Consider the following 17827-nt stretch of genomic DNA (forward strand, 5'->3'; position numbering starts at 1 on the left):
AAAAAATAATAAATCCGGCAAACATGTTGCATGTGTAATCTAGCTATCTTTAAATTTTGATGTAGAGACGTAAATATGGAAAATTGAGATAGAGAACAACCTCTTCTGTTCACCAGTCCACAGAATATCAGCAAACATATCGTCTGCATCACTTAATTACAGGACTACGCTGTAGTTTTTTCCCAACTGCGCATGGCGTTGACAGCGTTACAGAAGACTGTATATTAGCAGCAACCAGGATAAAAAAAATTTAAGGGTTAAAAAATGAAGGGAAATGTTTTACAGAAAATCCAGCCCCTCATGGCGGGGAGGAGAGGAAGGGAGTTGATGCATCTACAGACGTTACACTGTGCTAATGTTCATGGTGTAGACGTAGCATTCTGCAACAGAATAAACTTGCAGGAGTGGTAGCAGTTTTTGGAAACTGAACTAAAAGTCTTCCCTTCATCAATGCATGGTTGCCCGTAAAGAATAGGGGGCACATTATGACAGCTGCCTTCATCCCTCTTACTCTAATACTCCATATGTGTAGCGTCTGTAGCTTCACTTGTTAACAGAATGTGATTCCTCAAGGTCATTATAACATTAATATTCTTAAAATATTCCTTCAGAAGGAAAACATTTTGTGTAATCTTGAGTTTTGGGTCTACATTTTGTACTTTGCTGTTTCTTACAGAACTTTGGTGAGAGATGGAATACCTCTCCAGTTGTTTAAAACCCATCCAAAACACCACATGAATTAATACATAACATTCATGTTGCAGCAAGCTTCCCTTTTCCACTTAACTGGTGTCTGCTTGATATTAACTATAGGAAAACTCCAAGAGGAACAACTAAACCTTGACTTAATAAAAATACCATCATGGTGTACAAACAGGGGCAGCTAGGATGTTCCTAGGTGATTAAGCAGTGTCAGGAGCATGACTAATGATCTGCAATTACTCACACCCATAATGCACTACTATGGCAAAATGCCTCAGTTTGACCTTCTCTCCTGGGAGGAGGACTCCCATCCCCATAGGGCATTCAGGTTTACATCACCGCAGAGCATGGTGCTGGCCACCTCATCCACAGCGCCACTGGGAACATCGGGGCTTTACACAGGCACCATGCCCCATTGTTTGTGCATTCAGGCCAGCTCTTCAGGGGGATTTCAGTGGCTGGCCACCTACCGCCAGTCATCAGATGATTAGGAGATTAGAGTCAGCAGCAGCCCAACACAAAGAAAGTCCTCTGTTACTCTGTTGAAACAACTGCATTACAGGTTTTAGATGGAATTTTGGGGGCTCTGTGGTTTTATTTATTTCTATGTTCAATGTGGAACCAATTCCATCTACCTTGGGGAAAAAAATCTAGACAGCAAACCAGAAAAAGGTCAGATTAGAGAAAGACCTGTTTGGTCAACAATATTTATTCAGATTTCAGATTCAACTTATAAGAAAGACTATGGGTTGCTCTGTATTCTGTCAAGGTAGAACAAGACGCATTTCATTGTGACACTAACAGATTTTTAATGTAAATACAGGTACAAAAACATTCAAAATGGTCTCAAGCCAGTAGGACCTCAACTTTTATCATCATTCTACTTACATTAGCTGTCAATTTAATGATATGTTCCATGTAAAAAACACAAAGCATACCTACTCCATCATTCCTGTGTAGACATCATACCCAGGCAATTCCAGTTTTATGTACATTTATGTCTCCCTCTTCACCACCATTTAAAGAAATACATAATGACATAATTAGTACATACATTATTCATGGAGCAGAATAAAACAGCATTTATTCCTAGTGCAAGTATATGATCAGTACTCAGGAGGAAAACACTTTAAAACAGCATTTCAAACCCCCTATTTCACTATGGGAACTACACAGGCATTAAAGTCTACATTAACTTGCAGCATACTAAGACTGGCGAGTTTTATCAGAGCTGAGACAGCAACAGAGTTCGGTGTGTAATTCAGCGCTGGGGTCATCTTCCTCCCAGTTGCTGTTCTTCCAAAGTGGTCTTGTAGCAAAAGAACAATTTGTCAGCTGGGCAAATTGTCAGCTTCAGTAATTTTTCAGTGCAACAGGGATGTCAAAGTGAAACAGTTTGTTTGAGGTTTAAATCTTTTACTCAGGGAGAGAGGAGACTGCATTAATTTCCAGTCACCCTCTGTATGTTGCTTTAGACAGTCCTATGTGCTTTGTGGTCAGGGGACTAGGCCTGTCCCAGCCAGGGTCATGATGCCTGACCGTACTAGTACTCATCTTCCCCAATGTACTGCATGACGTAGGAGGAGCCACACAGAAGTATATGGCCTACCACACGTGCCACATACATCAGGCATCGCAACAAGGACCTGAAACAGAGACATGCACAAGAGAGAGAGAGACAGCGGCACTCAGAACTAAAGCAAGTCGTTATCTGAATGAGGAGATACAGTCCATGCAGACTACCGGCATTGAATGTGGATGAGAATTTGTAAAAATTAAAGCATTGGAGCAGTTCCCATATGCATTCTCAGTGCCAGCTGATGTATGTGCATGAAGGTGGTGTGTCATTTTTGGGTTCAGGGGTAAGATGGTCTACAAAATAAATGCCAAAGAAGGATGGTAAGCACAATATTCTCATTTAGCTTGATGCACCTAATGGCTATTCAATCCTGATTTGCAAGAAAACCTACTTGCTCAAGAATGACTACAAAAACTACTTCTCAAAAAAAACATCCTTTTCAAGACCCCTTTTTGAAGTTAGACTTGAATGTTAATAAGCAAGGATTTGTTTCCTACAAAGTGACCAAAACTTAAGCTTAACTGAATTTTGGTCCTATTTACTGGCTTCCATCAGCTAATCTGCTTAGTTTGGAAATGTGTGCTTGTACACTTCAGATAAAATGTATTTTCACACAACTGTAAATTGAAAAAACAATCCTTATTACAAAATCCAAGAAACGTGAGCCTGTTATTATGTCCAAACTGACCAACATGACTGCCAGTTATCAATCAGAGCTGTTAATTTGCATTCTAACCACAAGACAACAGGAACACAGTGTCAATGAGATCAACATGCTACATACCACTTACTACGTACTGCAGAACCTAATGTTCTGTCATCTGTCCTCACACGCTGGGAGCAGTCTGGTACTCACTTCAGGATTTGCTTGGCCTTCATACACTTGATGTCATAGGACATAGTGTAAATCTCATACAGCGAGGCTTGGATGGTTAGGCACCCTATGAAGTCCTTCGGGTTCATTTTGTATAGGTCAAAGGTCAACTTGGCAATTCCACTTTTCTTGGGCCGTCTGAAACTCGGGAGTCCCTATGTACAGGTGGAAAAATATTGAGGGTCTGTAATAAACAAACCTCAATATGATTACAGATTTTTGGACAATTTAGTCAGCATAGAATCAAGTTTTCTATTGCCTATGGCCAGACTGTAGCAATAATGTTGCCAACAGAGTGTAAATATGAAAGAATAAGTGTCTCAGAGACCAAGACTATAGCTGCCATCCCCTGGTACAGACCATCATCCAGTGGTTTCAGTTAAACTACTTTAAATGCTTCACTTCTGCCCTCTTGTGGTAGCTCTGGATTGCAGCTCAGGATTGAGAAATCTTTCTCCCAAGTCTGTAAAATCATTTATGTAGAAACGGGAAACTCCTTTCCCCACAAAATATTTGAAGTCAAAAACTTCAGTGCATCTCTTAATTGACACTTTAGCAACTGACCATGTAGGGAGGACCAACCTGACCAGTCATGCACCACTCAGTTGAATCAGCTTGTTTGTTTCAAATCACCGTACCAGGCAACAATAAGAACACCATGTGCATCAGAGTTTTCAGTTGGATGAGAGGCCACAATAAATGACCACCCAAAAGCACTGCAAGTGAAATATACCAAGGAGGACGGCATACCATGGGGGATGGTATAGCCTACCGCTACCTTGCTCTGCGTCCATATCTGCCCTTTCTCCAGCACCATAAATTGCGTGTTGGCAGGGAGTGACTGGAAGAACGCCTCGGTGTCCACCACCGTACCATCCTCCTCCAGCACCAATGTCAGGAAGTGGCAGGTCAGCAGGAAAGCACTAGCAGTCTCAAAAGGAGAGAGAAAGGGAGGCATTGGTGAATGTGCTGCACCTGCAAATGTCTGGCAAACTCTCACCCAACTAATGACCATGCCTGACGTATTCATGATGACTACTGCCAGGAGAGGGAAGGCAATGCCCGCACAACTGATATCATTCTAATAATTGAATGCTTCACAGAAATCCTCATCAAGGTCAATGGATGTAGCTTATACTTTATATATTTTCTATTTATGTAGTTGGATATTCACTGAAGCCAGACACATTATTTATCTTATTCTAGGGTACAAACTTGTCCTATCTGGCATCCAAACCCAAGCCTTGAATACAAGCCTGGTTCCCTACTGCTATGTCCAATGACTTAGAACATCTGTCCAAAGTTATCAGGCAACAGCAACTCTACAAATGATGGTGCATTTATCATCAACAGTACTGCACTGAAAGGACAACATAGAAAGTCATGATCATTCAGTGGAATAATTAATGAATATGATATTGTTTGGAGAGACATGGAAGGCACAAATACTATAGCTGTTACCAGACACATCAAAAGGCAATAACTAAACATGGGTATCATGTGCACATAAACACAATGATACAACTGCTGAGCTAATTATAGCAATCCAGAAATTCATGTCTGGTGTACTATGCCAATTATATTTCCATTCTGTCTTGTGGCAGATGCTGTCAGTGCAAAGTAAAAAGAATACAAAATGAGCACAAAATGCATCTAATAAAGTTACAGGACAGGACACAACTGACTACATTTGAAAATGCACAGGCAGATTACACAGTGCTAACTAGTACATTAGTACAGTGCAACTAGTGCATACTTCAATAAATACAATAATGCTCTACACATGTATGTGCAACATAATGTAATACTCAATAATACTCAGTGACTTATGCTTGGGAGCCAAGATGCAGTCAGAAGAGGTGGGTCCGCAGTTCATGACAGATGATGGCTGGCAAATTTGGTGTCCTATGGAATGTTAATTTCAAAACACTGGGGTCAAAACAGAGCACATGACCAGGACATGTGATACAAAGCGGAGGGATGTCTAGGTGTCCAGAAGTTGTAGGACAGCAAGACCAATGTTGAGGGTCTAATGATCAATTGAAGATTTTTCTTAACGCAAGATAAATTTTGAATGACGGTTGTTTTGTAGTTAAAACTTATTTCTTAATTATACCCTTAAAGGAATTAAAGCTGGAACTGACACCACCTTGTTTCCCCTGCTTTCACTAGTACATCTGTTACTTGCAGAATGTGATTCATGGTGAAAGTGTGAGCAAAACTTGTTCTATTTAGCCTATACTGTTAAGATGAGAGAAAAAAGAAGCTTCTCTGCCTTTAAGAGTGTTTCTTTCAGTCTCCCCACACAGACTCGGAGTATAATCGTGAAACCAGCATTTTGTGTCCTTGCACATCTTGCACTTCAAAGAAGAGTCCTCAGTCCCCACGAATCGGTCCAGTTTAGTCCAGGGAAGTTGGGCTGATCTGCGGAGGGCTTCATAGAAAGACTCCATTTTTACTGAATCACTGCCTTCACTTCAGTATGTTTCCTCATGTGCAAAATAGTCTGGAGGTCTTATGCTTCACATTCAATCTGTGCATTGCCTGAGCATACACATTATTGGAGTAGGTCAACACTTAATGCCTCATCCTGTACCATGAAGATATTCTGTGATGCTTTTAATCCTTTTTGCATAGCAGGACACCAATGTTTCAGGTTCTACACAGCATTCCCATTCGAAACAAGCTGATGTGCAGAGGACGAATATTAAGCTCCATGTGCACAGATTCATAAATCATTTGAGCAATAGGAAAGAACTCAATTCGCCATCTAACACACCTTCCTTTTAATCTACCCAAATATGACCACAGGAAAACCTACAATGCCACAGAGATGACAGTACATCTACAGGGGGCTCCTTTCCAGGCTGACCTCTACCTTTTCCAGGAGTTCACTCAGTGAGGTGGCTGTCACGCCCCTCCTCCGGCAGCGATTATGGGTGCACACTCTGAAAGGGCGGGGCTGAGGCGATGGCAGGACTTTCCGGGTGAGTGACATGCCCACCGATGACACAGACCTTAGGTGAAAACAGATATTTAAAATTGTTGCTCCCACTAAGGAAACAATCACTACAACCACCATCTTGCACTCAAATCCAAAGGCAGTCTACAGTAATGTGCATGCTGTTCAGAGCATGCTGTTTGTGGTCAGTTATAATGACCACAAAATGAGCACAGTGAACATGCCTGATGCTGATCAAGGTCCACACACAGTCCATGCCAAACGTGCTCACTGAAGCAGAGCTGGGGATAGAAGTAAATAACCACTGCATTAAGATGACTGCGCTAAGTAAAACCATGAACTACTGGACAAATTCCTCCTTCATCTCCCAGAAGAGGATTATGTGTGTAGCACTGAAGTCGAAAGCTATGTGCCTGCTGAAGAGGAGAGAGGTCAAGCAGCACTCTGAGGCAATTCTGTTACACAAGTAACCAATCAAACTGGCAGTAATTTCCATATCGTCATAAATGAAGAGTTGAAGAGTTGAATAGTTGTGCGCACCTGACACAGACATGCAGTGAGCACGTTGAATGTGTCCCTTCTGCTCATTAAGATCATTATTTTTTCGAGCATGAGTCATTACAATGAAACGCAGTTTGGAAAGATGCATTTTGCGGATAATACTTTGCAAAATCGCTGTTTTATTATGCCTAGCATAAGAGTGTCCCTCAAAAAACAATGTGGGTAACTTATACTGCCTTGGCTGTATATTTGTCGTGAACAGAACAATAACCGCTATGGTAGTTATTTGCCCATGTGCAACGCATGTGAAATCGGTTTTAGCCTACACCTCATATCCGTCAACTTTAAGTTCCTCTTGAAACATATATTCTCCTTGAAACCCACTCGCAATTATAGCAACAACTTGATATAACTTTACAATACACATATATGTATGCGTAGATACATCGTTTGCATACGTTTTAATAATCTAATCCATACAATGACTCGGTACCAAGATAAATTACTCTGCTCTGGAGAATAAATAAATAAAAATTCCCACAAGACTACCTTAAAACACTCACCTCATTACAGATGAAGGAACCAGGTTTTTCGCATACTCCATGACTGACTTAATTGTCAAATTGGTTTGCGGGAAAACCAGACAGATGTCCGTTTCGTGAATAAGAAACTGTCTCCTCACAGTAATATTGCGGTAACAAGTGAAACTTTGTCGCAACAACCCTGACGCTTGTACACCGAACACTTGAGCTATAGGGGGAGGAGCGGATAGCAGGCGTCGAAGAAATACGCTGTTTTGTAACATTACTTTGACAAAACTGGTTGTTCAATGGTGACGAAAAATAAAACTGGAATACGACCAGTGCCAACACGAAGAAACAATGCGTAATAGTCTATTTTCCTATTCGCCATGATTTTGCGCACTCGAAATGGTTCCAATAGGTCTATGGAAATACGGGTGAATACCCATTTTGTACAAAGACATCGGCAATCTACGCGTAGTTTACTGTACATAGCGACTTTGAGCAGCGCTTTTAGAAAGGTGTTTTATGTAGTTAACGTTTGAAATCTATGAGCCTCTTGTTGCATTTTACCCCGGATAATAAAATAACTAATTTATGATATCTCTTAGTGGTCTCGTAAAAGATGGACGCGTACTACGCAACATTGCTGTTTCCCCTGTCAGTGCCTGCGCCATGATCATCCTAAATATTTCATCCTAAATAAGGCAAACTTAACTGGAATCCAGTGGTATTTTACAACTTGCAATGCGTTTAGTAGGTACGAAACACTTTCTAAATTGTAATTGCCTATGGCAAAGCAACGTCCTCTACACATAGACCTATTCTTGGATTCTTAATTCCTCACTTGATTGATAACTATCACTCCACCAAGAAATAGGCTACCAGCTTCAATATTTATGAAATTTATGAAATTCCTCGTGTGGAGTACTAGACAAAACTTTAGGCTATACACGGGATACAGTGATCAATTATAATCTAAAATGTGAGATGAGCTTGCCATGTGAACTCAAGTCATGAGAACACAGTAAACACGTTTTAAATAAATAAATAAATAAATAAATAAATAGGCCTAAATAAAGGAGGCTATTTGAGGTTGTAAAACATGGTAACCTTACCCTCTGCATATTATAACTCCCTTTACATTCTCTGAATGGTCTTTTCTTATTACAGTGTGTTTCCAACTTACAATTTGAACAAGTTTTGGTAACAAATTTTATTACTGTATTTTTGATTTTATAATGTATTTATAAAATCAAAAATACATTAAACTGAGTCAAAACATCAGTCATAAAGTATGAAAACATCTATACATTTTAAGTGGAACAATTCTGAAAGGGAATAAGAAGCAATAATGTAATTTTATTTATACACCAAGTGTTTCACAGTTGACTGTGGTTGGGTGTTGAGTGAAATATTACAGAAATATTGCAAGGCTGACACCGAAAAGCACTAAGAACTTTGAGACGGCTTACTAACATTATTTATCACTGTTTACGCTGTTATTTTTATGTGAGTAATCCAGGACAGAGTAAAGGGTATATTTCTCAGTAGCCAGTCTCGTTTCTACTCAGACATGTTGCAGAATTGTCTGAAGAATAATAAAAAAGAAGTTTTGCAGACACAAAAGAAGTACATGGGAGATGTTTTTGTAAACAATTTTGAGTGTCCTAATATGAACGCAATAACATGTTTTCTTGTTTTATTTTAGTGGGCTATTTGAATATATTTTAATGTTATCTAACAGATATACAGAGCACAAGATATGCGAGTACACCAAGCAGCAACTGTATTGCATACACTAAAACACTTTCGAAATGAAGTAGTAATGCAGTTATTATATTGCTAAAATATGAGATTTATGTGTTGTTATTTTCGCTAACTGGATGTGTATCAAAGGTCATCATTAGTCTGGGAACGTCATTAGTGAGGCCGAACAGGCCGTCCTCCAACCAGAAGATAGCGCTACAAGTAGCACGCTCGCCGTAAATATTTGGCGGAAGCAAAAACCTTCTCGAGACTGACGGTTAGGCCAATCCGAAGAGACCGCTTTGGCCAATCGTAGACGAGAGCAGTCAGAAAGGGCGGGACGGTTATTGTAAACAGAGCCGTCACTTTGCCGGATTGACAGTCAGATAACTCGCTTGGCTGCTGTAGCTCTTGAACTTTGTACTACTGACCTCATTGAGATGGCCGTTCCGTTTTGTCTAGTTTCTCCGTGGCGGTTTGTCAGATCTGCCAGGTACGATTTGTAGCTTTCACCTAGTATTTGATATGCATGCATACACAGAAGAAGATTGTATTATAATGTCGCACGTGAACTCTGTTTATCCGAATCAGTCGCCATCTAGCCGGCTTCGGAGGTCGAAATGGAATTGTGCCTTTTGGTCTCCTGCCCTCGTCATCGCCACCAAGCTAGCTAGTTAGGTAAACTGAAATGACTACGTAGTAGGTTCGTTGCCTTTGATTACTTAGTTTCATTCAGCTTACATTTTCAGTTATTACTATTAGCAAGACAGCCGCTTAGCTGGCTGGGAGATGTTGGGGGTAAGTTAGCACGTTAACTACCTAACACTAGCCAGCTAGCCAGGGCACTGACGGAGCTTTCTAACGTTAGGTAATATGGCAAGCTTTTGCAGGTTTTATGGCAAGTGTCTGTAACTGTTAGAGCTAGCTATTTCTTGTGACTGCTGACGTTACTACTGATGACAATAGCAAAGTAGATTTTGTAGCTTCGTCGTTTTAGTCATTTTCATAAAACTAAGCGTCTATGGCAGAATATAGAAGAAAGGTGTCTAAAATAATTATCATCAGTTCGCTAGCAAGCTAACGTTAAAGTTAGAATCCTTTGCTAGCAACAAAGCTCGCTTGCTACCTAGCTGTATTAAATTGTCCCGTAAAGTTGAAAGAAGCGCTGTCACTTTACCCTTTGTATGGCGACCTGTCAAGTGTCAGTCAAGGGCTCCGTATTTTTTGGCAAACCTTGGTAGCTAGATTGTCAAGGTCAGTCAGTTAAATTTTGGTTGATTTTTGAAAGGTCACAATTTGAAGACATTGATTTAAAATAATGTGAAAGTGTCTGTAATTTCTTAAGGCAGTATGCCCAAAAACACGGATCTGAATTCTATCAAATAAACATTGTGACGGATGGGGCGCCAACCTCGTACACCCTGGCATGGATCGACCCTTGTGCTAGTTTCTGTTTTCACTGGCACTAATGCGCGCAGCTACCTTGAAAGGTGTTACTGGCTAGCTCCAGGTTTTGGTTTGAATTGTGTGCAACATTCTTGATTCTTGAAAAAGAAAGCAAATGCTACAGGTGGCAAACCCTTGCTGCGCTTTAGAACGTGAGGTTAGAAATTCCACTTGTGATTAGTCAGTGAGCTGCTTACATGGTACTGCAGAGGTATTAAACCATGTGATGTTTCAAACTGTTGCAGTATGCCAATGAACAATTCCATATGGCTTCTCTTCCCTTTGATCTGATCTGTGGCACATCTTTTAATGGGCAGTTTTTCACTGAATATGTGCGCATAATTAAAATAAGATAACCCAAGAGGTGCCCTTCTGCAGGGTGTGCACAACAGCTTGGTAGCCAATAGGACGATGTGAGAAACAGACATGGTGTGTTTTGTGCCACTGTTACAATATGCTCGAAAGTGGAAGCTATACATTATTTTTGAAGTAAAGGAATGAATGTAGTCACTCATGGCTGGTTTTCATGATTAGACTGGTACATGCTTTCCGGATCCCTGCCCTCCAGCTGCACACCACTGGGTCGGCGATGGGGGCAACAGTAGAGGATTTCAACCATGCCAAGGCCCAGCTCGGCACGCTAAAAAAGGACCCGGGCAATGAGATCAAACTCAAGATCTACGCCCTCTTCAAACAGGTGAAGCCATCTGGAGGCCTTTTCTTTGTCTCAATCATGAGTGTGACTCCGTATTTTTGGGTAGCCTTGGTAGCTGGAACGTCTAATGAAGGGTCTGGTGCCTTACAGACACATCAGGGGTAGTTTAGATGGTGAGAAGTGCAGAAGCATGAGGAACGCTTAGTTAAACAGTGTTTAAGGGTGTGGGTTAGTTTGTGCAATTATTAAACTCCTTTTCCTTCCATCTCCTCTTCCACTTTCTACCCACCTTATCTGTTTCCTTTCCTATTTCCTTTTATCCTTTCCATCTCCCTCTTCTCCTTTTCTGCTTCTCCTTGCCTTGCCTCCCTTTTCTGTCTGTTTGAACAGGCGACGCAGGGACCCTGTAACACCCCCAAGCCGGGCATGCTGGACTTTGTCAACAAGGCCAAGTGGGATGCATGGAAGTCTCTGGGTGATGTGTCACAGGTAGACTGCTCTACTCCACTGAAAAATGTTTGTTGGCTGTGTCCTAATTTGCAGTGAACGGTGTCATGTAGGTTTGCATAGCCATGACTCCCAAGAAACTGCCATTTATTGTGTCATCAAAAAAAAAACACCAAGAAAAGCAGATAAGCACAAATCAGAATCGGAACACATTACGGCAGTAAGGAATATTAACACAACTTTCTTCTCATGGTTCAATTTTTTCGTTGACCTAGGAATGTAGGTAACATCACTTATTTAACAGTAAAAGTAAGTGTTTAGTAATTAATAAAGGACAGCAAATGCAAAAAATAAGTCACTAAGTTACACATGTCAGTGTTGTTTAATACTATCACTATTTGAATCAGAAGGACTGAAGTTCATTACAAGTGTTTTTCCCACCCCTTGGGAGTAAGGGACTGCTTAAGGCTAGCTAACTCTCACAGTGTTGCTGTCTAGTTCCACACGATCCTGTAACCATGACAGCTGTGTGCTGTGCTTGCTTACCCGCCCCTCCCAGGACGAGGCCAGACAACAGTATGTGGACTTGATATCTTCCCTGGTGGCTGCCGAAGGGCCTGCCAAGGTTGCAGCGGAGCCTGCTGGGAGCACCGCCGCCGCCGCCTTCGAGACGCTGCTGGTCACCACGGAGGACAACATCACCACTATCCGCCTTAACAGGCCGCAGAAGAAGAACGCCATCACAATACAAGTGAGAGGCTCTTGCTGCATCGTGCCTCTGTGTCCTGATTTTAGGGGCCCACGCAGTGCCTGCTTTATACTGTAGGCCGATTAATCCCACCATCATTACCACATTACCGTGACCTCACCGTCCTCGCTAAAAAAAGATTTTGAGTGCGTTGTCTGTTGTAATAAGGCCAAAGTTACAAGAACTAAAAAGTTGTGAAACTCTGCTCTCAGACAAGGGTAGGCAGTCTAGTGTGCCAGAGCAGTTCACATTAACAAAAAAATTCAGATCTAGAAGAATGTACTGAACTGCCTTTTAAATCAGGCAGATAATGTGTATAATATGAATTATAGAACAGAGCTCCAGTGAAGACTGGTCTTGCCAAGCTCTTTCTCTGTGGGAATGTGCAATGTTTTATAAGACAGACACACAGATGAAATATGTTTGCATTAAAAAGAAAAAAAGGAAATAAGTTTTTCTTTATGTCTTCCAGATGTACAATGAAATTATTAAGGCTCTGGAGCTTGCAGGGAAAGACGACTCAGTCATCACCGTACTCACAGGTAATGCAGCTGCTGTTGCATTTTGGGGGTTGGTTTTAGTCACCTCATATCTCTTTTTTACTGCGTCATGATTTAGGGGTAGAGGTTCATTTTGGGAGGACTGTTTAAGGTACTTCATGATTTCCTTTCCTTCCATGAAGTCCTTATGATTTTTACCCATAAAGCACATTTGGCCGGTGAAATACGTTGGTATAAATCAAATGACAGTAATAGAGATGTAGAGCAGTTCTCGTCTTTCATCAAGTGATAATTTTAACTAATCAGCTCATTCTGACCCGGGATATACCTCAGAAGGTGTTCGTTGTGGTTGTGTTTCACTGTCTGAGACGTCCTTCTAACGTCTTGTCTTCATCAACTTTATCTGCTTTACTGTTTTTCAAGGCAGTGGAGATTTCTACTCCAGTGGCAATGATTTGAACAACTTCACAAAAATTCCAGAGGGCGGGATTGAGCAAATGGCCAAAGACTCAGGAGAGTTGCTTAGGTAAGCACTGACTATGAGAGCCAAGTGTTTCAACCTCAGGAGAGTTATATCAAATTGAAACAAAACCAGTCCGGCTGGTGATGATAGTGAGTAGTTAAGTAAGTGAGGTGAGTAGTTAAAGTACATGTGTTATTTAGCATTTAACTTTACCAGGCGATCTGGAATGTATAGAGCAGAAATCACAGGTTGAAGTCAGAGGAGTAGATTAGTTAGCACAGTGTTAAACAAGAACAGCGCGGGGTGAAATGGCCCACAAACAGCAAGCATATAGAATGTTGCATTGTTAGAAATACGATGTTAAAAAATTCTTTAGGTCTGCTACCTTAGCTGAAACTTTCGCCTGAACTGCCTTACAAGTGATAATCTTTCAACAGGGGGTTTGTGAAAGCCTTCATCGACTTCCCCAAGCCCTTGATTGCCGTGATCAATGGGCCAGCTGTCGGGGTGTCTGTTACGCTGCTTGGGCTCTTCGATGTGGTGTATGCAACTGAGAAGGTGAAGTGTGACTTGATTTTTCAGAAGAATACACACGCATTTTGTAACCGGATTTGTTGCACTGGGATTATTGTCTAACAGTGCTCTAACACTGGGTGCGCCTCAGTTACTCCAAGGGACTTCTGTTCACAACCAACCAACGGACTCATTTATCATTAAACTGCATTATTTTACTCAACAAGAAGAACGAAGCTTCATGTTTGTGCTACCTGGTATGAAAAACGCTGATAATTAAGTGTTAATGTTTTCAGTGAAGCGCTCCACTAATTGTTTTAAGCGATGTCGGAAAACCAGAGCAGGCCTGCTGGGATTGTTTGCAGGCAGCAGTGCCTGGCCAGCCTGCTCCCAGATATCCAGGTTTCATTCCCCGTCTCTCATGTTCCTCTCTGCAGGCGACGTTCCACACCCCGTTCAGCCAGCTGGGACAGAGTCCAGAGGGCTGCTCCTCATACACCTTTCCCAAAATGATGGGCGTGGCAAAGGTGATATCGCCGTCCTGCTCATTTCTGCTCACAGCTTCTCAAACTCCGCTGAGCGCACAGGTCCTTTGGACTTTGGGACAGGAGTCCACACATCTACACTTGCACTGAAGCACATACAGACGTAATGGTATCATTAGTTACGAAGCACCTTAGCTAGTTATGTCAGCCTGCACTTTGCCTTAAAATAACCAGAGTTTTAAACTAGGGGCATTTACAAAACTATGCTAAATCAGTTGACTGGCGTTGCTTTCTTCACTGACTTTTGTGGGCTACTGTACATACTGTATAGCTTTCCACCCATTGAAGCTTACCTGGGAGTGGGCGAAAATAGAATCGGAGCTTAAACTGTTCATATTGGCAATGAATAAAACTTTATGAACAAACCACTGTTTAACCTCTGTCTTGGGCGTGTACGGTCACACCAGTGTGATTAGCCCTCCTGTGCGTACACTCAGACCGGTGTGATTAGAGCACTAGATTGGAAAAATTCTAGCTAACGTTAGCTTTTGGGAAACAAAGTTAGAAAGTATACCAGTTGCGGCGGTGAAAACTATGAGAAACTTAATAACGCTAATGAAAAGATAATGAACCATGTAAAGTAACGTGTGCTACATAGCAAAAAATAAGTCACGTACGAAAGGGTTAAGGTTGGGGAAATGCTTGGTCCATCGATGCTTCAAATTGTAAAAAGATGGGAAAAATATTAGTACATAAGCGAGTAAGTGCAGAAAAGATAAAATGTGTAATCTGACCCTGTAAGAATTATATTCTAGTTGTGGCTCTTTCATTTTAATTTAAAATGCAGATATCCATGGTGTCCTCTCAATTTACTGAATAGTTCAATTACTTCTAATTGGATGCTTGAAAACCTTCAGTTTCAGTAGCAATGGGTCTTGGGTTGCTCCTGTCTACTTGCTTTCTCTCTGCATACAGCTTTGTGGTTCATGCCACTGTGTGAACGTGTCAGAGCCGCTGTCTAAACCACAGGTTCTCTGTGTCCCAGGCCAGTGAGATGCTGCTCTTCAATAAGAAGCTGACGGCCACCGAGGCGTGCCAGCGGGGCCTGGTCACCGAGGTCTTCCCCGACAGCAGCTTCCAGACGGAGGTGTGGACGAGGCTGAAGGCCTACGCCCAGCTGCCCAGGAATGTATGTGTCCCCTTCTCTGCCAGGCTATAATGATAGGGATTGCTCTTTGTCTGAAAACCGTTCAGATAGCGTAGGTAATGGTAAATGTAAGACAAGGTGCTCCACGTCGTCCGTTGAACCGTATCTTTCTTGTGTAATAGTCTCTCCGCTACATTCAGTACAACAAACCAAACGCTTTCAAAACATCAGTGTATTTGTCTATACCCATTTTTTTTCCCAGTTAATTGAATTAAATCAAACTTGCAATGTGTGGATGCCCACATGGATGCCTATGCTCTTTTAGGAATACTAAGAGATAATAAAAAGTGATTCTGAGAGGAACATATTTAGGCAGCTACCTTTCTCAGTTTTCCACATTAAGTAATGTCACCGTAGCTCACCTTTTAAGATAAGCTGTTGACACTGCTCTCCACAGCAGGTTTTCTAAGGCAGGTTTGTTAATTAACCTGATGCACTGATCCCATTTAGTCTCTTGTAAGAGTTTGTGGGGAGTCCATGTATTTCCAGTTTGCTTAAAATCTGAGAGGCCAAACCACCTGTATTGGATCTCACCACTTTCAGTGCCAGGGGTATTTGTGAATTCAGTAAATCTAATCACTTGCCATGGCTCTGTAATCACTCATTCTAATGTAATCTAATGGTTTAATGCACTCGTTAGCTCTACCAGCTACCTTGCACCTTGTCTGGCCAACCACTGAAACCTGGTCATGCAGCACTTCTGTTATTGTTGACTCCTTATGGTTTTTTGCTTGTGTTGCACTCTTCCTCACTTGTAAGTCGCTTTGGATTAAAGCATATGCCAAATGAACAAATGTAATAAATGTAATGATGTAATGTCGTTCATTCATAAAGGTTTCTCTGTATACCCCTTTCGGCCCTGCAGTCTCTGGCGCTGTCTAAACAGCTGGTGCGCGTGGTGGAGAAAGAACGCCTCCACGCGGTCAACGACCAGGAGGTGGAGCGGCTCGTGGAGCGCTGGCTTTCGGACGAGTGCATGAACGCCATCATGAGTTTCTTCCAGGCCAAGGCCCGGCTGTGAGGCCCCGCCCGGGCCGGGCCCGAGGACCTGCTTCCTGGGGCTCCACACCCTCCCCCACCCTCCAGCCAGACAGTGCAGTGTCTGTGCCCATCCAGAGTGCTAACCTACAGAGAGCCTGCCTTCTAATACTGCAGTGTAAATTTCAGAGTATTTCATAGTCTCAGAACTCTGAAAAGGTTTAGAAATGGTGGTTTTTTAATATTTGAAGAACTCACAGGACTTATTTCTGCGATTCACGCAGATTTTGCCAGTACGTAGGGAATTGGGGTTAATGTTAATGTTGTGTGGGGTGATTTGCTTCAAAGCACAGAACCACTCAAGCCTTCAGCAAGACTTCTGATGTGTTTAACATGAAGATGATCAGTGCCTTTCTCATGTAGTATCTATGTTATTCCAGAGCTGGGCATACCGCTTTGACTGCATGGACTGTTGGTGTGGGGGTCCCACCTCACAGTTAGTGGGAACTGATTTCTGTCTTTTGTTTTAATAAGTCTGACTATTCCTTTTATGTCTTGCCTTGCTGTGTTGTTAACAGATTTCTACCTTATGTACATGATGTACTCATAGGTTGTTCACTCAAGGCTGCATCATCATAAATGCACTGGTAATTATGCATTGAGGATCGGTAGGAGCGTTGTGTGTTTGTTCAGTTATGTCAGTGGATCAGTCCATTCAGTGGCTTTATCACACGTCCTGAAATAAAGCAATGCACTAAAGAACGTTTAATAACCCATGTTAATTCCAATTTCAGTATCATCATTAGTAAATGGCAGTCTTGTCTGTCACCTGAATAAAGATATCAAGTATAATGTCAGCTATGTGTTCTATGAACAAAGGTACTGTATCGGATCTCTTATTTCTTTTCCATGACTGGATGAATGTTTCACATACTGCCAGTTGCAGTAAGGCCAGTTGTTTTATGTAATTACTCAGTAACACTGCGTGAAAATAATATTTCTACATTTTGTTTTAAAAAGAAGATTTCAGGGTATTAAGAACAATTAAAAACTTTATTTCAAATAAGTGTCTTGATGGTGTCTGAGTCCATGTAAAAGTGAAGAGTTGAGTGGCCAAAAAATGGCCACAGACCAGTCTTCATGGGTTTGTCTTTTTTTGGTATCGAGATGCCCCAGCTCACAGATGCATTACACTGTTTTCATATCATATCATAGCGCCAGGCACAGCTTGTTCGTCGTACATATCCATTGATACAGCTCAGTAATTACATGGACGGTTTTGGTTATTCGTCTTGCTGGGGGTACAGCAATGACTCACTCGAGATTTGCACTGACAAGTTTCAGGTTGAAAGCTAGGTTCACTAGGTTAACCACTACTAATCAGTGTAACATCTCAAAGACAACTTAATCTGTCTGTGCATGGGCACCCATCTGTAGTGTTAGGAACTGGTGATCCAAAGCTGTATATTTTGGTGTTTATTTGGAACATTCTTCTAG

General features: G+C 41.7%; 2 protein-coding genes across 2 annotated transcripts; one reads left to right on the forward strand and one right to left on the reverse strand.

Moving 5' to 3' along the window:
- Window positions 1-1471: 1471 nt before the first annotated feature.
- Window positions 1472-7362, reverse strand: cidea (cell death inducing DFFA like effector a). The gene is made up of 5 exons (XM_036522436.1): window positions 7182-7362; window positions 6034-6172; window positions 3934-4086; window positions 3138-3310; window positions 1472-2348 (listed from the first exon to the last, which is right to left on the reverse strand). The coding sequence occupies exons 1-5, from the start codon at window positions 7220-7222 to the stop codon at window positions 2246-2248; spliced, it is 609 nt and encodes a 202-aa protein (XP_036378329.1). The 5' UTR covers window positions 7223-7362; the 3' UTR covers window positions 1472-2245.
- A 1921-nt stretch (window positions 7363-9283) lies between these two features.
- eci2 (enoyl-CoA delta isomerase 2) lies at window positions 9284-17361 on the forward strand. Its single transcript, XM_036521560.1, has 10 exons — window positions 9284-9381; window positions 10869-11031; window positions 11380-11478; window positions 11996-12187; window positions 12657-12726; window positions 13108-13210; window positions 13585-13705; window positions 14098-14187; window positions 15191-15334; window positions 16218-17361. The coding sequence occupies exons 1-10, from the start codon at window positions 9329-9331 to the stop codon at window positions 16371-16373; spliced, it is 1191 nt and encodes a 396-aa protein (XP_036377453.1). The 5' UTR covers window positions 9284-9328; the 3' UTR covers window positions 16374-17361.
- The last annotated feature ends 466 nt before the right edge of the window (window positions 17362-17827 follow it).

The sequence above is a fragment of the Megalops cyprinoides genome, chromosome 2 (genome assembly GCF_013368585.1).
Source record: "Megalops cyprinoides isolate fMegCyp1 chromosome 2, fMegCyp1.pri, whole genome shotgun sequence".
In the NCBI taxonomy this organism is placed as follows: Eukaryota; Metazoa; Chordata; class Actinopteri; order Elopiformes; family Megalopidae; genus Megalops; species Megalops cyprinoides.